At 44.8% G+C, this 26078-nt stretch overlaps 1 protein-coding gene across 5 annotated transcripts in view; it reads left to right on the top strand.

Moving 5' to 3' along the window:
- The window catches only part of Arhgap44 (Rho GTPase activating protein 44), a 171130-nt gene that overhangs the window by 91088 nt on the left and 53964 nt on the right, over positions 1-26078 (top strand). For all 5 annotated transcript variants that reach the window (XM_021176398.1, XM_021176400.1, XM_021176399.2 and 2 more), the window contains exons 2-6: positions 6460-6499; positions 7129-7233; positions 14226-14302; positions 21456-21567; positions 24023-24099. In XM_021176398.1, coding sequence (XP_021032057.1) covers positions 6460-6499; positions 7129-7233; positions 14226-14302; positions 21456-21567; positions 24023-24099 — 411 coding nt within the window. The remainder of the gene's footprint in view (positions 1-6459; positions 6500-7128; positions 7234-14225; positions 14303-21455; positions 21568-24022; positions 24100-26078) is intronic.

Here is a 26078-nt window from a genome sequence, read left to right as displayed (position 1 = left end):
TCTCCCGCCTGTCCCAGAAGCTGTCTGCCTCTGTGGTCCTCACTCTGACCTGTACAGACTAAGTTCGGCGGAGTCCTGGAGCCAAGATGGCGCTCCCTGCAGGGCAGGTCACTGTCCTCCGGCTGGGAGGGTGCCGGATGTCTGCGGCCCCAAAAGGGTGCTGCCTCAGCGGCTCTGTGTCTCCCGCCTGTCCCAGAAGTTGTCTGCCTCTGTGGTCCTCACTCTGACCTGTACAGACTAAGTTCGGCGGATGGCGCTCCCTGCAGGGCAGGTCACTGTCCTCCAGCTGGGAGGGTGCCGGATGTCTGCGCTGTACATGTGTTTTTGTGTGTAGGGTGCGTGGAGCTCATGTATCTTAAGCAGCATTGCGAGGTCATGTAGCAAGTGCTCAAGTTTATAAGAAACTGCCAGGGATTCTTCACTGGCTTGTACTGACTGTCTGTCCTGTTTAGACCCCAGCAACTCGTGAGCTTTCCAATGGCAGATTCTTCAGAGCTTGGTGTAGAGTGCATACATACCTGTGGTGTGTGTGTGTGTGTGTGTGTGTGCGCGCGCTCGTGCATGTTGTATCTGTGTATCTGTATGTATGTGTGTGTGTGCTTGCATGTGTGCACATGTATGTGCTATCCATCTTCCATGGTGAGACTCTGCTCACCCTTTGTCTCTTTTCTCGGTGCTAGGGAGAGAAGCCAGGGCTGTGTGCCAGGCAAACGCTGGTCCACTGAACTCTAGCTCCACCGTTTTAGTAGACCTTTTTTTTTATTACTGACTTTGACAATTCTGTATGTAATTTCCATATCATTTTTTTCTCATGTGATGTGCAACATTTTCTCCCTAGGGTTTTCTTTTATCTTTTATGAGGACTTTTCATAGTACCAAAGGCTTTTCATTTTGCTAGGAGTCTGATGTTTCCTTTCATACAAAGTGTTTTTGAAGTTAGCACTTAGAACCCACGGCTCTAATGAAGGTCACAGATATTTTTTCCTGTATTTAAAAGTTCCATATTTGTATGTTCTCTTGACGCCTGTGGTCTGTTTGTGATTAATTTGTATAGATGTACAGGGTCAGGATTCACACCTTTGTATGGTGTGTTCTATGACAGCTGGCTAAATTCTTTCTTCTGCCTCTTATAATCTTTGTTCCTTTTTCAAGATTCCTTGGTCATGAGTCTGGATCTATTTCTGGCTGGCACATCCTATCCTTTTGTCAAAGCCATCCTCCTGATTATTTCATTTTAAAATCGGATCATGTGAGTGCCATAACTTGATTTTTCCTTGTGGAGATGTCTTGGCTACTTTCCCTCTTCTGCATGTTTCTGTCCATGTTGGCGCTGGTTTGTTTAATCTCTATAGTAAGTCCTGTGGTAGCTTTGGGCTAATTCCATCTGTAGTCAGTTCAGGGAAGAATGGGTACCTTGTCTCTGTTGGGTTCTTTAGTTCATAGACATCCTACCTTAGATATTCTGAGTTCTTTCGTAAACATTCTGTAGTTTCCCAGTGTCATAGGCACATTTCTGTTATTGCAGTAAAACACCATGACCAAGCCGACTTACAGAAAATTTCGTTTGTGATTATGGTCCCAGAGGGTCAGAGTCAATGATGATGGAGTGGAGGCAGAGTAGCAGGAGAAGGAAGCTGAGGGCTCATATTTTGAACTGCAAGCATAAAGCATAGAGAGCAAAATGTTCCAAGTGTTTGAACTCTCAAAGCCCACCTCCAGGGGCACACTTTCTCTTGCAAGGGCACACCTCCTAAACCTGCCCTACATCACCACCAATGGAGACCAAACGTGTGGACATCTGAGCGTAAGGGGGGCAGTGTCCTTCAAAGCACCACACCTGGCTTGCAAGCTCTTTATATAGTCTGATAGACTGACTTCTGAGAACTTGATTGTTTGACACTGTTGTTAAGAGTATTTCCAAGGGTCTGGTACTAGGAGGTGGAGACTGTTTAAGTTTGTATATTTGTCGTAGTTCATTCAGTCTGGATGAGGGTTATTTGGTTTGTTTGTTTTTGTTTTTGGACAGGGCCTCACTATTGTAGCCTTGGCTGGTCTAGAACTCTTTGTATATTAGACTGGCCTCAAACTCAGAGATCCACTTGCCTCTGCCTCCTGAGAGCTAGGATTAAAGTCAAGTGCCACTGTGCCTGACTTGGTGATTTTTTTTAAAGGGGGAAGTTTCTCATTTTCTTGCAATTTGCTGAATTGATTATGTCATCTGCAATTTGGGACCTAACAGTTGATGGCCAAGCCATGGCAAGCGTCTCTGCGTCCATTGCTGGGACTCAGCACTGGCTTTGGGTATGCTCTGTGTCTATTGCACCTTTCTGTCTGACTATCATTGTTTGCTCTAATGGGGTGAGCCTGAGTACATGGGCACAGAGGGCTTCTTCAGCAAAATAAAATGGTCCTTTTGTTGTCCTTGATGCAGGTCCTAGTTTGTAGCAGGACACTTAAATGCACCTAGAACATTGTTCTTTGCTGGCATGGTAGTTAGTTAGTAGTGTTTCTGGAAGATACTAGAATTGTCTTTAACTTATTTTTTCTTAATTTTTTATTATTTAAATGCATATTATACATCAAACATATTAATAATATGGAGTATTTTGAGACTCAAATAATACACACAAAATTTGTTCAACTTTTATATTCATATCCTCTCATACCCTAAAAATATTATTAATGAATATTTAATACTATCCATAACTGAGGATCCTATATCTAATGTTGAATACTAAATTGATTCAAAAAACAAAATATTCTTTGGAATTAAGCAAAGTAAATGAGCATAAAATATTAAAAATGAATCATTGAGAAATATATTCAAGAACCCTTATATGATACTACCTGACATAGTGAGAAAGTATTTAAAAGGCATTATATATCTGTGTACATTGTCTAACAGTTTCCTTTAAAAAGATTATCAGTGTTTCTAGGAAAGAAATTATTTTATCAGTAAGTGTATTTTAAAATTTTCAAAATAGCAAAAACTCTTTGAAATTAAGCATTAAGAAAATGCTGATTTCAAGCACAGTGAGAAAAATTATCAATAATATTTCCATGATGTTTGTAGAACATGGTTTTAATATTTTCAACAGTTAATATTCAACAAACAGAATAATTATTTTAAGACATATTTTGTTGTTATGTCTCCCTTTTCATTTCTGATTTTATTAATTAGGATATTGTCTCTGTGCCCTCTGGTTAGTCTGGCTAAGGTTTTACCTATCTTGTTGATTTTCTCAAAGAACCAGCTCCTGGTTTTGTTGATTTTTTTTTTTTGTATAGTTCTTTTTGTTTCTATTTGGTTGATTTCAGCCCTGAGTTTGATTATTTCCTGCAGTCTACTCCTCTAGGGTGTATTTGCTTCTTTTTGTTTAGAGCTTTCAGGTGTGCTCTTAAGCTGGTAGAGTAAGCTCTCTTCAGTTTCTTTTTGGAGGCACTGAGAGCTATGACTTTTCCTCTTAGCACTGCTTTCATTATGTCCCATAAGTTTTGGCATGATGTGTCTTCATTTTCATTAAATTCTAAAAAGCCTTTAATTTCTTTCATTACTTCTACCTTGACCAAGTTATCATTGAGTAGAGCGTTGTTCAGCTTCCATGTGTATGTGGGCTTTCTGAAATTGTTTTTGTTGGCATTTAAGACCAGCCTTAGTTTGGGTGATCTGATTGGGTGCATGGGATTATTTCAGTCTTCTTGTATCTGATGAGGCCTATTTTGTGGCCAATTATATGGACAATTTTGGAGAAGGTACAGTGAGGTGCTGAGAAGAAGGTATATTCTTTTGCTTTAGGATGAAATGTTCTATAAATATGTTAGATCCGTTTGGTTCATAACTTCTGTTAGCTTCATTGTGTCTCTGTTCAGTTTCTGTTTCCATGATCTGTTTATAGCTGAGAGTGGGGTGGTGAAATCTTCTGACTATATTGTGTGGGGTGCAATGTCTTCTTTGAGCTGTAGTAGAGAATGTTTTATGAATGTGGGTGCCCTTGCATTTGGATCATAGATGTTCAGAATTGAGAGTTCATCTTGGTAGATTTTTCCTTTGATCAGTAAGAAGTGTCCTTCCTTATCTTTTTTGATAACTTTTTGGTTGAAAGTTTATTTTATTTGATATTAGAATGGGTACTCCACCTTGTTTCTTGGGACTATTTGCTTAGAAAATTGTTTTCCAACATTTTACTCTGAGGTAGTGACTGTCTTAGTCACTGAGGTTTGTTTCCTGTATGCAGCAAAATGCTGGGTCCTGTTTACATATACAGTCTGTTAGTCTATGTCTTTTTTGGGGAATTGAGTCCATGTTAAAAGATATTAAAAAAAAGTGATTGTTACTTCCTGTTACTTTTGTTGTTAGAGGTGGAATTATGTTTGTGTGGCTATCTTCTTTTGGGTTTGCTGAAAGGTTATTTTCTTGCTTTTCTAAGGGTGTAGTTTCCCTCCTTGTGTTGGTGTTTTCCATCTATTATCCTTTTTAGGGCTAGATTTGTGGAAAGATATTGTGTACATTTGATTTTGTCATGAAATCTATGGTAATTGAGAGTTTTTCTGGGTATAATAGCCTGGGCTGGCATTTGTGTTCTCTTAGGGTCTGTATGACATCTGTCCAGGATTTTCTAGCTTTCATAGTCTCTGGTGAGAAGTCTGGTGTAATTCTGATAGGCCTGCCTTTATATGTTACTTGACCTTTTCCCTTACTGTTTTTAATATTCTTTCTTTGTTTAGTGCATTTGGTGTTTTGATTATTATGTGATGGGAGGAATTTCTTCTCTGGTCCAGTCTATTTGGAGTTTTGTAGGGTTCTTGTATGTTTATGAGCATCTCTTTCTTTAGGTTAGGGAAGTTTTCTTCTATAATTTTTTGGAAGATATTTACTGGCCCTTTAAGCTGGGAATCTTCACTCTCTTCAATACCTATTATCCTTAGGTTTGGTCTTCTCATTGTGTCCTGGATTTCCTGGATGTTTTGGGTTAGGAGCTATTTGCTTTTTGCATTTTCTTCGACTGTTGTGTCAATGTTTTCTATGGTATCTTCTGCCCCTGAGATTCTGTCTTCTATCTCTTGTATTCTGTTGGTGATGCTTGCATCTATGACTCCTGATCTCTTTCCTAGGTTTTCTAACTCCAGGGTTGTCTCCCTTTGTGGTTTCTTTATTGTTTCTATTTCCATTTTTAGATCTTGGATGGTTTTGTTCATTTCCTTCGTCTGTTTGATTGTGTTTTCCTGTAATTCTTTCCTCTTTAAGGGCTTCTAGCTGTTTACCTGTGTTCTCCTGTATTTCTTTAAGGGAGTTATTATTTATGCCCTTCTTAAAGTCCTCTATCACCATCATGAGAAGTGATTTGAGATCCAAATCTTGCTTTTCTGGTGTGATAGTATATCCAGAACTTGCTATGGTGGGAGAATTGGGTTCTGATGATGCCAAATAACCTTGGTTTCCATTGCTTATGTTCTTACACTTGCCTCCCACCATTTGATTATCTCTAGTGCTACCTGACCTCACTATATCTGACTGGGGCCTGTCCTTCATGTGATCCTGATTTTGTCAGAACTCCTGAGAGTTCAGCTGTCTCAATGATCCTGTGATTCTATGATTCTGTGATCCTGGGTGTGTCAGAGCTCCTGTGAGTCAAGCTGCCTTTGGGACTCTGAGATCCTGGTGTGACCGTGCTTCTGGGATCCTAGAATCCTAGGATCTTGTGATCCTGTGGCCTGGGCATGTGAGAGGGCCTGGGAGTGGAGCTTCTTTTGGGTGTTGTAGGACTGGCTGTGGAGTTTGTGCCCAAGGTCTGCTCAGGGCACCGGCCCATACCAAAAGGAACCGGTGCCACCGGTCAGGCGGAGTTCCTGGGTACCCAGGTCCTGCTGGTCCTAGTTACTTCTGGTGTTGGGGCAGATATTGTATCCTCCTCACCTCTGATCCCATGATCCTGGGCATGTTAGAGCACCTGGGAGTGGATCTTCCTCTGGGGTGTTGTGGGACTGGCTCTGATCCTATGATCCTGGGAGTGGATCTTCCTCTGAGTGTTCTGTCTTTAACTTCTTGAGAGTTTCTACTACTCATAGTCTATTTCTCTGGAGTTTCTGTGAGAGGAGAGTGGGACTTGTCATTAGACTTACCTTAGTGTGAAAAAAAAATATATATATACACATATATATTATAAATATATGCATTTGTATATATGCCTGTGTATATCAATATATGTATATATGTATTATAAACATGTGTATGTGTATGTATGTCTGTATATGTTAATATATGTATGCATCTGTATATTATAAATGTATATATATATATATATGAACACATTCCTATATATAGTAACATGTATATATGTATGTGTGTATTATAAACATATGCATATGTATATTGTCTGTATATATTAACATATGTATGTATGTGTATATGTATAAATGTATGCATGTATTTGCTGACCATTTTCTCTACTTTCCCTCTAGGGCAGAAAAGACTGAAGTTCTGAGCGAAGACCTTCTCCAGGTGGGTTGTCTTGACCTTGCCTGCTAGACCTCACAGATGGTTTCCTCTGAAATGGGTCCATTCTCTGTGCAGTTTCCATGCCTGTGCTGCTCCCATATAGACTACTAAGGGGACCAGAGGGTGAAACTCTTGTTTCTGTCAGTGCTTTCCATTTTTGGCTCCCCACAGATACCAGACCATGTCCATGGTGTCACCCAACTCCATATTCAGAACACTGAGGTGAAATGCTTCTAAGCTGAGCCTGTGCAGATGTCGCTCTCTGCCATTCCCTAAATAAGACAGTGTTATAGCTGTTGTCACAAGGTTTACATTGTATGAAGCACAATGAGTAACACAGAGGCAGTTTCAGGTGCACTGGGGGATGTCTGTATGTGGGTCAAATGCAAATACATGTATTTAAGCATATGCAGGGCTTGGCGTGTGATGAGCTAATCTCCCTAAGATACAGACATAGGTAAGATTCTTGGAAGACAGATTCCAAGATACCAGGGGAGCCCCAGGGCTGTGACCCTCCTTCCAGCTGCTCAACACGGGGCCTTTTCTTCCCAGAAATCCTTGCCTCTATGGTAACAGGACAGCACTGTCACCTTCTGACCTCTGTCTCTCTGTGCCTCCCACTGTCTGTGCAGGTGGAGAAGCGCCTAGAGCTGGTGAAGCAGGTGTCCCACAGCACACACAAGAAGCTCACCGCATGTCTGCAGGGTCAGCAGGGAGCAGAGGCCGACAAGCGATCAGTAAGTACCCTCTGCAGAGCACAGGCAGCTTAGACTCTATGTCCTGGCACCCAGGATCCCACCCCCAGGGCACTTACTTGCTGAGGCTACTCATTCCTCTGCACGGCAGCCAAGCAAGCCTTGGTGCTTATTGCTGCTGTGGTGGACATTTTTCTCATTAGCCTTTGCCTGAAGCATCACCCTTCCTCTGCTCCCCAGCCAAGGTGAGGCCCCTTCCGGGGGCAGGCAGCCAGCAGGATGTCAGGACCTTGCTTTACGATCCTACTTCTGAGGGATGTTTCCCTCCATGGACTCCTGTTCTTGATTCAGCTTCATTCATAGATTATCTTTACTGTAGTATTGACGGTCAACAGCAAACTATGTACCATAAGTTCTGAGTTTCCCAGGGACCTAGAAAGACCCTTGGATTTTGTTTCCACTATAATGAGGTATCAGAGAATGCCTGCGAGATAAAGCTACTCTGATGCTTTCCTTTTAACTGATTTTAGTAATACCAGGCATTGTGGATGTGCTTGTACTCAGCAGTGATTGGTATAGAAAGCCTTTCTAGTCTTTCCTCTTCATCCCTACTTTCTTTCGTGCTACCAAAGCACAAACGATGCTTCTAGAAATCTGTGTGTATATGTGTGTGACTTTATGCATGTATATGAGTGTGTGCTTTGGGGAGGGCTTCTCTCTCTCTCTCTCTCTCTCTCTCTCTCTCTCTCTCTCTCACACACACACACACACACACACACACACACACACACACACACACGAGACTTTCACTGGTCTGGAGCTTACCAAGCAGGGTAGGCTTGACTGACCATCACGCTCTGGGGATTTGCCTGCCTCTGCCTCCCCAGCACTGGGATTATAAGCATGTACTACCATATCTGCTTTATATCTGAAGAAGGAAAACAAAAAAACTACAGGTTTTGGGAATAGAACTTAGGACCTTCTGTTTGTAAGTCAAACACTTAAGTGACTGTACTGTCTTGGTTTTACTACAGATGTTTTGCAATCTAGGATGATGTTAATTAGTATTAATTGTCAACAACATCTAGAATGATCTAGGAGATGGACCTAGGCATGCTTGTGGGCAATATCTTTATTGCACTAAGGTAGGAAGACCTGTCCACTATGGGAGGCACCATTCCCTAGGTGAGATCATGGGCCATGAGTGCAGCAGCAGCATTCATGGCTATCTGCACCTGACTGTGGATGCCATGCGACCAGTTACTTCAAGGTTCTGACGTTGATTTTCCCACAGTGGTGGACTTTAACTGAGAGCCAAAGCAAGCCCCTCCTCCCTGAAGCTGCGTTTGTCAGAGTACTTTATGTCAGCAGTTGGAGCAGTAAGGAAGATGCCCTTCCACCCTGTCCTCTTTCCATGAGTTTGCATCTGTGGTTGGTGTTTGTTGCTTTACTTTTCCCTTGGAGTTGTGCTGGCTTCTGTTTGCAGTGGTCTCCCTGAGCCTCAGAGTTAGCCTTGACTGTTGAGAGTCACAGAATGAGCGAATGTGCTCCATGCTTCCTTCTGTCTCCTGCACCAACTGACACCAGCTGGACTGTGCTAGCTCTCTCTTTCTTTCTTTATTGTTCAAGTACTTGAAGCATTTCAGATATTTGGGATTATGGAGTATCGGTGAACATATTATGGGATACCCTGGAGCTGAGTCATACCTAAACACGAAACTCATTGGTCTTTGTGTCATCTATAGCACACACCCTGGGGATGAAGTTATTTGATATTTTGGTGTGTTTCTGTTTTCAATGCAAGCTATCACATGTGGCCAGGTATGGAATGTTTACTGAGTGGAAGCAGCCAGTGCTCAGTATGTTTCAGATCTTAGAGCATTTAAGATCTTAGAGCATTTAAGGTTTGGGGGGATTTCAGAATGGGTATACCCAAACTGTTTTCTGTAGGAATCCCTCATGTTTAATATAAATAAAACTTCCTTGGCTCTGGGAAATATCTAGAGAGACTCATGCATGGGTCAGGGATTTTAGGAGGCTGACCCTGGCAGTCCTAAAGAGCAGCTTGCAAAGTGCCTGCGGGTACGAGCTCCCTTTATCAAAGATGCTCTAATGTGGTACACAGGGTGATGTTCCTGGTGGGGACCTGGAGCTCAGGTCACCTTTGACCCACAGCCTTTCTTCTGCTGCAAAGTAAATGATTTTAAGTGTAGTATATTTTTCACGATTCTCATGTGAGTGCCAAGCATGGTGTCACACACTTGTAACTCCCACACAATGGAAGTGGACAAAGGATCATGAGCTCCAGGGGAGCTTTGGCTACATAGTAAGTTTGAGGTCCAATTTCACTGTTACTGCTGGAGGCTTGAAGCCAGACTCTAAAGTTGTCAGTGAACTGACCCTAATGTATTTCCTGGGCTGAGACAGAATTACCTAAAGTGTGAAGTTTTAGCTGGTTTGGGAGTTCTGCAAATTCCTTCCATTTAGCAGAGGTTGGCTTATTTCTAGGGCATTTGAGGTATGTACTAGTCAACTGGCTTGGGAAGGCAAGTAGTGGAGCAAGGCCTTGGGATTGGTTGCTTTGCATGTGGAAATTCTGGCTGCATTCTATGTTATGTCTAGGAATTGGTTAGGCCTTAACTGTGGTCCTGAAAGCTGTAGCTGCTTGCCCATGCAGATGGAAGTCTCCACTCCCTTGTTGGTGAGAAGAGTATTATCAACTCTTGGTTGCTTGGCTTACCTGGGTTCCCATGGAGAGGGGCAAGGATGTGAATCTCATTTCTATTTTGCATCCTTTTGGTTAGTTGATAGGGGTCTGAGCTCTGCATATCTTATAAGAAGCACATGTACAATAAAATAGTTTGTCTCCTCTGTTTAACAAATATTAGAGAGTCCAATGTCTGTCACATATGTGCCAAGAAGCATGTTCGGATGGACCTCTGTCCTGGAAGGCCCAGGTTAGAAACAAGCAGGTTCTATGATGGTCACCAATTACATTGATTGTTTTCTAGTGCTACTGAGCAGATCTCTAGGAATCTCATGGTAGGAAGTGGGCTGGTGATAGACATAGACAAGATGGTCAGACCTGAAGGATGCAGGGCCAGGAAGGAGCCAGACATTCTTCAGAAACAAAACCGTGTGGAGGGCAAGTGGACTTCAGAGAAAGAGGAGGGAGGTAGTGTAAGGATTGCAGGGGATTAGTTATGCCTGATAGGTCAGGGCTAGGACCTAGACCTCAGCCTTACCGGTGTCATGGCATCCCATTTGCTCACCACTCTGGGTATGGTAGAAGGGAGGGCCACTTAGACATATATGGGCATGATCAAGGAAGGTAAGGCCACAAGGAACAGGGAGCTGGAAAAGCCAGCATCCTGAACAGATACTGCTGGCAGGTTATTCCGACTCTGCCCTGAATGTACCAGAGAAGAGGGAGCTGAGTGGCCACTGACTTTGTGGAGCTGAGATCACCCAGAGGAAAATAGGAGCTGAGAAAACTAATGGCCTTTGAGTCAGGAACCCAGGACCTGTAACACTGGAAGCCCTCTTAGGAGGATCTAGCGAAGGTCTACCCACTGGCTCCAACCTCCGTCCCAGATATTACAGGTTATTCTCCCTTTCCAGAACCCCCAGCCAAGCATTTTACCCCCTCCCCTGTGAACCTTCAGCCAAGCATGCTACCCCCTCCCCTGTGAACCCTCAGCCAAGCATGCTACCCCCTCCCCTGTGAACTCTCAGCCAAGCATGCTACCCCCTCCCCTGTGAACCCTCAGCCAAGCTGGCCAGAAGCTTTGCTGCCTCTTCTTTTGTGAATTTCCATTTTTCCCCACCTCCCTGGTCCCTATGGTTGTCATTCGATGGTGGTTCCCATCAGTCTTCGCCCTCTCCATATTTCATCTTCTGCTACCTCCCAAGCAGGTATTTAACATGGGCACCAGATGAGGCCACTCTCCCTGCTCATTCCCACCAAAGGACTCCCATCCACTGTGGAGCAAAGGAGTCTGGACTCCTCAGGGAGCCTTCCCTCTGTGTTTTTGAGCTCAGCTTCTCTCCTCTTTCTGTTATCCTTCTCGGACAGCACTAATATGTTAAAGAGCACCGCATTCCCTCAGAGCCTTTGGATTTACTCTGACCCCTGTGTGCAGTTCTTTGTGAGCATTTCAGGCCAGTGACTTTTATTCATTGCTCTTCTCAGACTCCCATCTTATCATCAAAGATGCACCCAGGGCACCATCTCCTTCCTCTTCCATGGCGCATCACCCCACCTTGTTTTCTTCACAGTGCCTGAAGCACCATGATCACTGGTCTCTGTCACTTGTAACCAAGCTCCATGGGAACAGGGGTTTTGCTCTTCACCAGCTGTGTTCTCAGTGCCTAAAACAGGGCCCGCCACATGGTAGGTGGTGATAAAAATAGACCAATGTCAGGAACAGACAGTCCATGAGTATTTGAGGCACAGGATCTTCCTGACACACTAGCCCACCAATTTAAAATAACAGGCAGTTTAGTGAGAGGGCTCTGAGGTCCAGCCTGGGGTCTCCAGCGAAGTGAAGCTGCTTCTTTGTGTTGCCTGCAGAACCTTGAGGGAGTGAATGGCTTCATAAGCCTTAGCTGGTTCATTTTGAAAGTGGTGATAGCGGTGATTTCTTACCATGTGGTGACATTTGTGAGTTTAATGAGGTAGTACTTGTAAATGACTGTACTGTGTTTAATTTGTGCAAGTACTAAGGAGTTCCAACCTGTGGCTATTAGCAAGGCCCTGGGCTAGCCTCAGGTGCCCACAGAAACCTAGTCTGGTCTGAGCAAGAAGCAGCCTTGGCCTTTAGGGGCCTAAATCACACACACACTGATTTCTAGGACTGAGAATCAGAGGAAAGTGGGAAGTAGTTTTCAGAGTCACCTGAGAGAACACAAATGCAGATATGTGTGGGGAACAGAGTATGGGGGATTTTATGCCTGAGTCATCTTACAGTCCATGCCTCTTAAGCCCAGGATAATTTTAGAAAGAACAGTCATTTCAGATATGACAGACAGATGCATCTAAACCTGGGGACACTCTGTCTTTTCTTGTCTTATTCTTGAGTTTTTACCTGAACTCTAGAGCTGGTGACAAATTAATTCTAAGAGCTTATCTTCAACCCGGAAAACCACAGGCTAGCTTGAAGCCTGCTACAGAGTTCATTCATTCAACAAGGATCAGGATCAGCAGGGATCCATGGCAACCATGGGGATGTGTTTAGCAGAGGGGATGTGTCCTTTCATATGAAGAGGAGTTTGGCAGAGGGTGGGAGAAAGCAGATAAGGCCTGGGTGGCGGGCAGTTGTTAGCTATAAGGTGGCTACGGAACCTATTGGTGTAGAGCCCTTACCCTGGCTCAGGGAATTCCTTTAGAAGTAGAAGTGAGTTGTAGCTTGTTGGGGATACAGCCCATTAGCCTCCATCCTATCTGCTGCCTTTGATGGTGGGCTGTCCCATCTTCCTTGATGTGAAGGTACCACCTCGTTTACTTCTTTCTTTGTCCCTAATGTCTTCCTTCTGGTTTCTTGATTCCTAACCATCACTTTTCTTTTTGTTACCTGTCCCACCCCCTTCCTGACCTTGGAATCCAAGCCCTCAGATTCACCTCCTTGTCTTTTCCATCTCCATTTTAAAAACGAAGAGGAGTCAGCTCTAGATGTAATAATAGGAAGTGATGTGAAAAATAATCTCTACATACCCAGGAGGACAAGACCCAGAGACAGGAGTGATGTGTTGCTCACAGAAGGAGGGAGGATCATTGTGGCTCAGGGTTTCAGGATCCATCATGGGGAGAAGACTTGGCTGGCATCAGGGCTTGTGCTGTGACTTGCTCACATGTCAGAGGATCAGAAAGCAGAGAGCTCAGGCTGGAACTGGGACTGACATGTAACTATCAAATGTGTATCCCTGTTGGACTGTAACGTTGACCATTCCACCATTCCATGACCAAGACAGGTTCCACTGTATTCCAGAACAGTACCACCAGCTGGGACAAACTTTTTATACACATGAACCTATATCAAAGTGTAATATTGATGTTTGTAAGGAAAATAGAGAGTAAAAATGAACACACATGCAAGAGTGAGATGAGCTATGGTTAGACTTTTAGTAGAAGGGTGCACAAGAATTGAGGCACCGTCATGGCATCTGGTGAAGGCCAAGAGATGGCTTTTTACAGGGATAGGCAACATTCTCTTAGCCCATGAATACTTAAATTGTTTTCATCTTCTGGTTGTCACATGGAGGCTGCTGGTCACACTGGGGATCGTGTGTTTGCTCTGATACTTGTTTACACCTCCTAGGGACCTTTGGGCATCCCAGGAGTGGAACAGCAGCTTCTGTTAGTCTTTAAGCTGCTACTGAACTTTTCCAGAGTGAAGGACTGTTTTAAATTTCCAATGAGAATGCTCTTCTAGGGCTGGAGAGATGGCTCAGCCATTAAAGGCTAGGCTCACAACCAAAATTAAAAGAATGCCCTTCTACACATGCTAAACTAATGTTCATCTTCTACTTAAATAAATGTTAAATAGAGCTGCCCAGGTGAGTGTGGGTGAGGGAGGCTCCTTGTTTGGATGACTGACTGGGTTTCCTGAGTCACTAATGAGCTGGAGCGCCTTTGCATGAGCCCTCTGGCCTTTGTTGTGCACTGCAATCCTATGTGAACACTTTTCCTCTGTTGAGTATGTGCTGTCTTGTTTATAAAATGGGGTGGGTAGACTTACCCAGGAAATAGCTGCATTGCTCAAACCTCCATTGGCATGGTTTTGAAATAGTCTGTTTCTCCCTTTTTGTTATCCTACTTCACCTTTAAAATGTAGGGATGGGCTCGTTCACTAAAGCAATACATTGTTTACTACGCTTCCAATTTGTGTTCTCTCTTAGCACTTGAGGATTAAACATGTTTTGAAGTTAGCTTATTCCACAGCTATGTTAGTAAACTATCTTTTCCAGTATTTGGCTTCGTCACTTCAGAGGATGCGGGTGGAAGATTTTCAGTGGGCCATTTCTTTCCTTTCCAGAAAAAGTTGCCTCTGACGACTCTGGCTCAGTGCTTGGTGGAGGGGTCCACGATCCTGGGCGATGACACGCTTCTCGGGTAAGGTGACCCCATGTGTGTGCTTGTACTAAGTCTAGGGGAGTTCCCGTCTGCTGTGAGGGTCTAAGATGCCTCCTGGAGCCCCAGGTGAAGGGACTCTAGTCAGCTCACAAACATGGCTCTGGCAGGCCTCGCCCTACTCCTCACTCTGTCCACTTTGCTAAAATCCATTAGCTTACATTCCTCAAGCTAGCCAAGACCATCTATTCCCTTTTTTGCCCACTTCCTCCTTCGGTGATTGACCAACAAGGTCCAGCTATCAGAGTATTGAAGTCTAGCAATCAAAAACTCTCTTTGGCTAATTAACCTAATTAACAAGCCCCATTAGAATTAGACACCTCATTCTTTACAGGTTTTCCCCTTTACGTTTATAAACCACTATTTTCCTATAGGCCACCTCTGTCTCTTCTGTATCTAGAGCCAATCCTTTGTCCTCTGGGACAATGTCCATATGTCCTCTCCATTCTTCCCTTCCCCTTCTCCCTCATCCTCTATCTCCTGCCTCTGTCTCTTATTCCCTGCCCTTTCTCCCTCTTGAGCAACTAAATCTTCGGGTTGTGAGCTTGGTCTTGGGGCTGCTGAGCTGATAGGGATCCTTTCTCCAGAGCAATCGAGTTCTGGGTGAGGAGGGAGTTGTTACCAGGACAAATCAAAACCCCTAGCCAAGGTGCTGTTGTTTGTGCCATGAAGGGAAGTCTGGCGAAGGACAGTGAGATCCCCGGGCTCGCATAGAAGCCGATGGATGACCGACATTACATGTCTTGAAGGTATGTTGTTCGCAGCAAGACAAGACAAGCTCATTGGAGTTGAGAAATCATCAGTGTCCGCCCCTCAGCAGCCAGTTCAGCACCGTAAGAGGCAAGAATAGTAGAACAACTCAAGTGCAAAATAATAAACTGGAATGATACTTTGTAATGAATCGAAAACAAAGTCCTTGACAAAGGAAATTGAATCACGTGGGCAGAGCTGAATTAACAAAACCCAAAACCTGAACTCTTTAAAACTGAAAGCAAGCAGCTGCTAAAACTTCAGTGAGCTAGAGTAGAGGTTATATACACGGAGGGAGAGTGGATGAACTTGGAAACAACACAGTGAGGCAGAAGTCGGGGAAGCCAAGAGCCCTGTTACCGGGGGCAATGGGCACTGCACAGCTGAGCCACCTATCTAGACAGAATACTGAGGTAGAAAGTGGAGAAGGGGAAGTTTGGAGCTGAAGATTTTCAGCTGTGGGTAGGAAGGCAAACATGTCTCTTAAATAAAGGAGTGTAAAAAGTTCTGTGATCTACAGGAAGATATTCACCATTTAAAGTCAGCCAGAGGATAAAGGTGATTGCCTCTAACAGCATTAAGCTGATAACAGAGCATTCCTAAGCTAAATAAATGCCAGGGAGTGGTCGAGGATATGTTCCAGTACGGAGTAGGAATTCAAGAAAACTGGATGTTTATGCTAAATGAAGTCATTATCTAAGAATAAAGGGAAAATACAGGATTTTCAGGCTTCGAATTAGGCTTTGCAGAGTGAATTTGAAGGTGAAGTTTGCATATCAAGTGGACTGAAGTTTCACGGAGTGGACTGTGTTCAGAGGGAAGCCGTGCCGTGAATGGAACCCAGAAGAACTTGAAGTTACTGTGCTGTCCGGGAGGAAGACGTTCATTTTCCCTCTTGCCTTCCTAGGCACCTGGGCCAGGGCCCTGCAGATCAGATTAACAGCTGAGAGCTCGCCAGGACTCCCAACATGTGTAAGGCATGCACATGGGGTAGTTAGGTGATGAGTAACGGGGCGGTGGGGTGGTGGTGGTGGGGGGAACGTGGGCTTGTATAGCATTTTGACAAAAGAGTAGCAATGAGGAGACAAAGGGAGAGGAGTTTCTTAAGTGGCAGATTGTGGGAAGGAAAGCTGTGGGGAGGTGACAGAAGGCAGGACGAGCTGGCAAAAATTACAACGTGGGTTCCTGTGACTCTGTCTCGGGATCTGGAGGTACCTGGTGATTAATAACTGTTCTTCCAGATAGAAGTGAGGAGGGGCATGTTTGTAAACCTATTTCTTCCATTTAGGGGAGGTAGAAGAAAGACCACAATTTTGTTGTTGTTGTTTTTTCCTATTCGCCTTCACCTCCAAATAATCCTATGCCAAAGGGGCATGATTCAGGTGGCTTACTCTACTGTCCTTCCGTGTAAATAAAATACAATCATTAAATTAAAAAAAAAAGTCAACAGTGTAAGATTGATAAATTTGGTGGGTATAAGCCTGGTTAAACTGAAACATTAGACGGTATCAACAGGAGACTCTAGGAGAGAGCAGTGTTTTCAGATCTTGAAGCATTTGAAAGTAAGGTAGGATATATTACCTTTAAATTTACTCTGTGTGTGTGTATGTGTGTGTGTGTGTGTGTGTGTGTGTGTGTGTGTATGTGTGTAAGGTAAGCAAAGAGAGTAGGAGACCAGGTGTGGTGGCTCACACCTGTAATCTCAGCACTCAACAGGCTGAGGCAGGAGGATTGATACAAGTTAGAGGGCAGTCCGAGCTACCTAGTGAGTTTTAAGACCTTAAGATATCTATGATATCTTTCAGAGGACAACTTTGAAAAAAAATTACCAGTGCACATCTGGACAGGGATAGAATGGTCATGTATATCTTCCAAACTAAAAGAAAGAGAAAAAAGGAGACCATTAGAAGGTCAAAGGAACAGGGGAAACTGAAAGCAAACCCTAACCACAGTGGAGACAGGGTAGATAAGAAATAGTGCTGTGGTTCAGATGGGAAACGTCCCACACAGGCTCATGTGTTTGAATAGTTGGTCCCCAGCTGGTGGCTGCTGGTTTGTGAACCTTTGAGAGGTAGAGGCCAGCTAAAGGAAGAGTCGCTCTCCTGCCTGGGCCTTGAGGGTTATAGCCGGCCCCGTTCTTGTCTGGTCTCCTGGTTGTGCTGAGGCATGACCAAGCAGCTGCTCCCTGGGCTGCTTCTGCTGTGCTTTCAGCAGCCTGCCAACCCCACCACGATGGACTGCACGCTTGACAACCCTCAGTCCGAGGACGTCGTCCTTCGTTAAGTTGCTTCATGTCATGTAGTCCATCAAAGCAATAAGAAAAGAGAACAGAGACCACAGCGGTGTTTACCTCTTGTGTCCCCAGTCATCACAGATGCTAATGGAATAGACTGTTTAAAATCCAGAGCATCCTACACATGAACTCTGTACACCTGGGCCGAAACACAGTGTCACCACAGAGTTTATAGAACAACAGGCCGGCTACCTGTTGATCTTGTTCCTTTCCAGAATCTACTAGCACTAGAATACAGACACTTTTGTTTTCCTTAGCCGTATAAACTCACAACAGTGGCTAGAGAAAAGAAAAAGGCACCAGTGTCGTGGTTTGTGATTTTTCAGCCACAGGGATAACGGGAACCAGGCTGGATACGGCTCAGTGTGGCACGTTCGCCTACCATCCATGAAGTCTCTGGTTTGAGCCTCAGCTCTATAAAGACAACAGGATCAAAAAAGGAATTCGTTGGACACAACTGAGTACAATACCCCGAGTCTCTTGCACACACAGCAGCATTCGATGCACCAAGATCTGATAGAATATACTGCAAGGAATTCTCTCATGCTCAGAATGCATCAGGGGCTCTGCAGTTACGGGTCTTTGAGGTGGAACAGGTTATTAAAATAATGGATGAGGATTTCAAGCTTGCAGGTATCCAAGGAATCCGACGCTTGCACTGTTCACATCTGCAGGAGATCTCTCTCCTCATCCACCCCCAACAGCACAGCTCCCCGTGGGGGATGAACAGAAACACTTTTGAAATATCGAACTCCGGGCACAGCAAGGTACAGCAGTACCAGCCGCTAAAGAGGAAGGTCTGGGGTTCCTGGGCATAACAGATGTGACATTCCTCAGCCCCATGGCTCCAGGTTTTTCTCCTCCTGGAAAGAAAGTAGTAGAAAGAAGTATCTTTCCTGGAGAACCTGCGAGGTTCCACGGAAGGACCTAAGGCTGTGAGGTCGTTAGAATCAGGGAGGGGCCATGGCTCACCCTGACCATTCAGCTGACATTTCTCACCTGTGCCTCATCCCCCTCTTATGCTCCAGGCTTGCCATCCCCACCCTTAAACAGAAGCAGACTCACGCTTTCCTAATGCATCTGAAGAAAGCCTAACCTCAACCAATCCAGGAGAGAAACAGGATTTGAAAGAACTGGCATTAGGAAGGTTTTAGGTGAGCCACTGGGTATATTTTCAAATGATAGGGCAGGCGGTGCAGCCATGAAATCAAAAAGGTATTGGTATGCGATATTTACGAGGCAGGAACATTCAGAAATCAAAAGCAAATTGGAAGAAATGAAAACAAATGACTGCAGATGCAAAATTCTCAGCCGAAGATGATTTGGGGGAAATGATCCAGAAAATGGAGCATGAAGACAAAGACGCGGCATAGACAAACTTGGAGAATTAGGAAGCAGTTCCAGAAGTCATGCTTCAATGGCAGGGGGTTTAAGAAAGAGAGGAAGAAATTATAATGATAATAAAAAGAATAATCTAAAAACATTTTCCAGATGGAAGGGCTGGAGTTCCTAACTGGAAGGGCCTGCTGAGCTCCTACAGCAGTGGAAAACATTAATCAGAGCTCGGGGTTTGGGATCCTGAACAGTAGTGGCTGAACATTGCCCAACCTTCTGGAAATAAGCATTGTACTGTTAACAGAACCAGAATCACGATGCTTCCCGACCCACCAAAAGCAACAAAGGAAGCTAGCAAGTTAAAACAGCCTTCCCAACAGAAGGAGACACTGCTCAGTGCTATACCCAAGGCCCGGTCAGTGGAAGCATCGAGAGGGATTTGAGAACTGTGGCCCTAAAACATGCCTTCACTTCCTGAGGAGGGTGAACAACATGGGCAGAGCCATGGCAAAGCCCAGAGATGCTGGAGGAAGACTCCAAGGAGACAGCTGTGTCCGAGGGACCAAAGGGAATAGACTCAAGGGTGGCATGTGTCCAGCAGGGGTGAGCTCAAGAAGGCATGGCTCATACCTAGTAATGTTTAGTGCCCTGAGCCAGTTGGAAGAGTGGTCGGTGTTTGGGACTCAGTCAGGCACACAGCAAGCAAGCCTGAGTGCAGAGCCCAGTGCTCAGGATGCAATAACTGTGCAGCTTAACTCCAGTACTGGTGGAGTAAGCCCTTCTCTTAAATCTTGAGACCAAACAGTTTGTACAGTTTGGGATTTTTATAGTTTTAGAATAGTTACGTAGCTTTTATCAGGTGTCTTTAAAATATATATATATAAAATGCTTCAAAGACTCCAACTTTTAAAAGCTTCGATTTTGGGAGATTGTAAAGGTGACTCAGTGGTTAAGAGCACTGGCTATTCTCCCAGAGAGAATCCAAAATTAATTCCCAGCATCTACATGGCAGCTTACAACTGTCTGTAATTCTAGTTCTGATGCTCTCTTCTGGTCTCCATAGGCACTGCATGCATATCATGAACAGAAGAAGGGAAACACCCATAGACAGAAAATAATTTAAATAATAAAATAATAAAAATTTTGAAGTTTGGATTTTTGAATGAGAATGGATAGCCTATAATATATAGTAAGATATAAATAATGTAAATAAACAGAGAATGAGGAAATGTGAATACAAATTATTAGTTTATATAGTTAGAGGGTCAACAACTAATGCTTAACATCGTACAAGCTAAGAAGTAGCAGAAGGAGTATGAAGGAAAGTGCCAGAAAGCTAGGTTGAAAGCACCCGTATAAAGGTGCAAGACTAAAACCACAAGCTGGAAGTTGACACTCATAGTAAGTGATAGGTAGAGAATTAGAACTCATTTTTCATTTCCTTCCAGATGTATGAGTATATAAAGAATTGCAAATAACTTCAAATAACTAGATCCCAGTTCAGAAGTAGCCAAGGACGTGAGGGATATTCCATGGACCCTGGGTCTTGGAGAGCCTGAGGGAGATGGCATACAGATTCACCAAGTTGATAGGAATCAAGACGTCCATGTTCAGAGTCATGAGGCACAAAGCAGTGGAAACCCTCAAACATAAGAAAAGAGGCTGGGCATGCATGTGTATGTATGCAGATGTGATATATGATATATGGTATATGCATACATATGAGCTATGCATACATATGTACATACATACATACCACAGCAGTGTATGTGTGGTCGCCGAAATCTTTTGATCATGGAAAAGTTTAACATGGAGGTAGGCATGTTCACAGGAAGGAACTCCACATAACAAAGTGATGAATTTCCCATAAGCAAATATGAACAAGTCCTAAAAATCAATGCGTGTGAAAAGCAAGTAGAGCCGAGGAAGCTCACTAGTAGTGTTCTTGCTGGGTGTGTGTAAGCCCTGGGTTCAGTCCCCGCACTGGGGAAAGAGCCATGCATGCAAGATAAGCTGACTATAAAACCAATGCTGGAAACATTTTTGGCCAAATGGTAGCATCATGCAAACCATGTTAGAATAGAGAAGGCATTCTGTCAGCTGAGAATAAATTGTGTTCTTATTCTTTTGTTGATATTTAAAACATACCTGAGTTTCAATGAACATTGTACCGTGTAAAGAGGACAGCCATTTGGGAGAAACTAATATCTTTGAAATAGTCCCTTTTCTCAGAAAATGGACTTTCTCTTTGTTATGTTGCCTGCCATTTGGTCAGTCTTGGGCAATCTGTAGGGTGACTTTCTGGCTTTTTCCATGTACACACTAAATATTCACTGTGTTCTAAGTCAGTTTTCGTGGCTTAGGAGTATTTTCTCCCAGAACGGTCCTATCGGAATTGAGTTTTAGGTATATGTTTGAAGGTGTGGTGTGTTAAAGGACCCACCTTACCTGCTCTCTCCGGCGATCCCAGAGGAGAGAGGAAGCAATTGAATCCCAATGCTGGCGGATTGAGCTTGGGTGATCCTGTCTCCCCACCCCTCTCCCCATTTCTCATAGTTCCCATGTATCCCCATTGTCCCTGGCAGTCCCTCAGCAGTGTTTGGAGTAGGGGATAACTTCAGACCTGCAGTCAGTGGGAGCAGCTTGGCCACCTGTAGCCATAGGAACCAGCCAGCTTATTGACACTGACTTGGAGTGTGACTCTGCCTGATGTGGAGGTCCAGGATATTCAGGATGCCTTTCCCCCCTTGCTTGCAGGAAGATGCTGAAGCTCTGTGGAGAGACGGAGGACAAGCTAGCTCAGGAGCTGATCCACTTTGAGCTGCAAGTGGAGAGGGATGTGATCGAGCCCCTGTTCCTGCTCGCTGAGGTGAGGCATTGAGTGAGGCTGAGCCTGGGACAGTGACATTCTTTCCATGTCCAGCCCTCCACTGTTTCCTTCCTTCTCCCCAGTTGCTGGCCTTGTCTTCCATCAGGATGCATCATGACCACTCCATGATCAAGATTTCCCAGGATGGTGGAGCTTTCAGCTTCTTTCCCTCCCCCACTGTCTTCTCTGTTCACCTTCGTTTGGATAAGCATACAAAGCCAGGCAGACTCACACCCATCACCCCGGCCCCTCCCAACGCCCCGTTCCCTGCCCATCTCCAGTCTTTAGCAACTAGTATCATGAATGGCAGCTCCCTCCCTAGGAGTCTGGGGAGCTGATGCAAGAGCATCTTAAGGCCTCTTTGCTTGGTGTCCTTTTCTTCCTGGATTTTACAGGATATTAAATTAAACGATTTTATTAGAAAGCTATCTTAACGTCTTTGTGGCAGTTTCCCTAGTTCCCATCTCACGCAGCTTTATCCGCTGACACAAGCGGTGGCTCGGAGGTTTATGGGCCCCTCAGTGTGGATCTGTCTGTTGCATTTCACTGGCCATACAAAACCTAACACAGTTGCTCTGTGTGAGAGATGGAGCTGTCTGTCCCTGTGCTGTGAGCTAGCCCCTAGCCTTCTCCAGCCATGACACACATGGAATGTGGTTATTAGTGCAACCCGGGAGACTCAGACTTAATCCTAGTTGTCTTCTGCCCATTTAAATTTAAACTGATGTCATCTCACACGACTAGAAGTTTTAGAAGCTGTAATGTTGCCCAGTCCACATCTGGTTTCATCTCTAGATCACCTTCAGCGTGTCCTTGTCTCTCCTGTATTCTTTCTGAGACAGAGGTATAAATAAATAATTGGCTATGAACCTAAAGGAGATGGAAGAATAAATTGACACAGTGCTTTGACGGCTCAGCATAGAACAGCTGTAAGCTCTTGGATCACACACTGTGGATGGAATTAACCATTGACCTTATTCCCATCTGCCCCTGGCGGGGAACACTCATGAGAGGCACCTGCTCCTTATAAGGCTCTGGCCAAAGCCTGAAACAACCCCAAAAGTGTGTGTGTCGGGATGAGGTGGGGGGGGGACACAAGACTCAGCAGGGAACCCAGGCCCCTGGCTGAGACTTGAACCACACTTTGCCTCCCAGCCCTGCCCCCCAGCTCTGTGCATCCTTGGGATGCTTCTTGCTGTTGAGCTATCCCCTCCATGTATCCCTCAGCCCAGCTTAGCTGAGTGGGCAGAAAGCCTCTCCCTCACAGAGCACTGGGGTTTTCTCACGTCCCCCCACCCCCACGCTTCCCCCATGTGTTAAAAAAAAAAAAAAGCCTCAGCCCCAAGATGATTTCCATGCAATTCATAGCCAATTTTCCTTTTTAATTTTCCCATCCTGCCCTACTTTTGCTGGGCCTGGAATCAAAACCCTGCACTGGAGTCTTCAAGGAAGTCATTTTTAGAAAGAGAAATATAAAAAGAGCATCCACATACAACCAGTATGGAAGAAGCCCTTGCAGAGAACTCCACGGAGGCCGAGTTATTCACTGCTGACTGTGGGAAACCTTGCTTTAGTTCTATAAATATGCTAACATGGCTCCTTTGTTTCCATAAATATAAACTGTGTGTCCTAGTGGTAGCCCTCAGCAGATGCTTGGCATCGCGGGTCTGCTAAGGCCACAGTTTCTCTGAGCTCAACTGTTCACTTGAGTTAGGTCTGCTAGCACTTAAATGGTAGTGTGCCCTTCCTTTCTCCTGCTTTTGGCCCTTATGGAAGTAGACACAGAAGCCATTGGCTCTGTTTTTGTTGTTGTTTTGTTTCTTATTTGTTTGTTTCTGGTTTGGCTAAGAGCAGGAGCGTGGCCTTCCCTGGGCAAGCAGAGATATGCAAAACCTAGAAATGTCCCCAGGGAATGAGGGGCCTGCTGGGTGTCCAGGGGAGAAAGAACAGGTGCAGCTTAGGGATTTAAGGAATTGAATATTTCATCTCCTACTGGTCAAGGGAACAGTGTTCTATGTATGCAGGATAAGTACTAGTTCTAGAAATGCAGTGGCCAGCTTGAGGTGCGTACACTATACTGTGTCCTTTAGATGTGGGGGACAACTCTCAGGTGGATTTTCACACCACACACAAACACACACACACACACACACACACACACACACACACAGGGGCGAGGGAGGGAGGAAAGCAGTAGCTATACTAGGTGATAAATCCAGGAGCTTGACATCAGATTGTAAACATGAAACATAATTGCTCTTTGTGGATGATTGGATTCAAGGCAGTGGCGAAGGGGAAAAGGTTTTACTCAGAAAACAAGGATTGGGAGACTTGCAGCAAACATCCAGGTGACGGCCAGTAGTAATTCTTCCAGCATTCTCTGAGAGCCTAGCTCTTCCAATACTGCCCTTGACCTTGGGTTTGACTGTGTGTCTCCTCTCTTCTGGAACTACAGGTGGAAATTCCAAATATTCAAAAGCAGAGGAAACATTTAGCCAAGCTGGTGCTTGACATGGACTCTTCCCGGACCAGGTAGAGTCTCTTCCCTTCCTTCGCAGCCTCGCTGACGGGACTGTGATATTTGGGGGTGGGAGCAGGTTCGTGTGTGTGTGTGTGTGTGTGTGTGTGTGTGTGTGTGTATGCGCGCTTGCGTGGGGGTAGTTCTCATCCGTTAAGTTCCTCTTACTACCTCCTGTATACTAGGCACTGGAGGTAACAGCAGAGACCAGAAACGAGGGTTCCCTGCCCATCTGGAGGCTACAGTTGAGTCTGAAGGCAGACCTTGGGCAGGAGGACAATTTTAGGCAGCCATCTATTGAAGAGAAAGATCACAGTGGCTAGTTTTGGAAAGGAGTGGTAGAGGAAGAGGCACCAGCATCAGATGGGGAGACAGAAGAGTGCAAAAAATTGAATAGATGGTTCTTGGTCGGAATCTATACAACCAGAAGGAGGCAACGGTGCAAAGATGTGGGGGAAACTGTCTAAGCAGAAGGGATGGTGCACAGGGCCTAAGGCGGTGTAATTTTAGGGCACAGGAAGAAGGTGCCTGACCTAGGGAAGAGTGGGCATGAGAACCAAGAGGCAGAACAGAGATATGTTATGTGTGCATCAAGGAGATGTGTGCATTTCTCCTTCTGGACATATGTCCGCTGCTAAAGTGGATGGTGTAAAGGGAGAGTCCCTATGCTAGCCCTTCTGTGAAGCAACTCCAAGGCCATTCTGTACCTGCTACTCAGACTACAAACTTCCTGTAGTTTCAGGAGATCAGTGCCAGAGGCCCTGATGTTGACTGTGGCTATTACAGGTGGACATGGTACATACTGCCTTTTATCCTTACAGTGTTCTCTGTGCGTGTGCGTGGGTATGTATGTATATGTGCGCACGTGTGTGCATGTGTACACACAAACCTAAGTTAAACGAACAAAAGTTCACACACACTGGTCTGGAAGGAACTGTTTATTCCATAAGTCCTTTGTAATTCAGTCTGAATCACTTTTTCTTATTTTACTTTTATGAAACAAGCAAAACCAGAAAGCTCTTGGGCAGAGAGATTTATGATTAAGAGCCAGCCAGTAGGGTTCACAAATGAGGAAACAAGATCCAGGCCTGCTCTTTTGTAGACCCATGGCCTTGGATGAACCACTTCTTAGAAGGTTGCTTGGCAGATTATTGTAGGTAGCTCAGGCCACTCGTGCTCTCCTCTGGCTTTTCTTCATGAGTCTGGTTTAGTAACTGATGAGAGGACTGACCCAAACCCCCATGATACTGATGCTCCAGTCAGTTCAGTGACGGTCTTTAGGGTGACAGGGACATCCTCAGTAAAGGTTCTTGCTCTTGTCCCTTGAGGCTGAGTGGCTGCATGCAGTCTGGGCTTATCTGCCTTGTAGGACTTTGCTGACAGCCACATCAAGCAACCAGCCAACCACTGCTTCCTGCCATCTCCCTTCAAGCTGCACACTTAGTCAGCGAGGAACAGCTGTCAGGATACAGCCATGAAATTCACACTGACTTCCAGAGTGATACTGAATAGCAGGAATCACAAATTACATTCCCGAGGTGGCTGGTTCTCGGCATCCCCCCACCCCCACACTCTTTTTCCATTCAGTCACATTTGGTGGGTCCTAACATGGGTGCCGAGCTGCGTCTGGCCGTGAAGGCATTCTTCCCTACCGGCTGCTGCCCGTGTACTATATACCCCAGTGCTTCTGCGCGGAGCCCCCTTAAAGTCATTTTTATCTATCCTCACTCAGCACATCTTGGTCAATACTTCCATGTCTTTGAATTTTAGTACTACACTAGTGAATCTGTCAGATCCATCTTACTTATTCAACGTTTAATGAGGATTGAATTGAACACATGGCATTTGTCAGTGTTAAAGTAATTCTGTCCTGTTTGCTGCAAGTCAATGAAATAGATCTAAATATACTGACAGAAAACTGATGTGAGCATTGAGATCTGAACTGCAGCCCTTAACTGCTGAGACATCTCTCAAGGTCCCCCCCCCCGAGCCC

The sequence above is a fragment of the Mus caroli genome, chromosome 11 (genome assembly GCF_900094665.2).
Source record: "Mus caroli chromosome 11, CAROLI_EIJ_v1.1, whole genome shotgun sequence".
NCBI lineage: Eukaryota > Metazoa > Chordata > Mammalia > Rodentia > Muridae > Mus > Mus caroli.
Note: the sequence above shows the minus strand (reverse complement) of the source record. Positions and strands in the feature narration are given on the sequence as shown.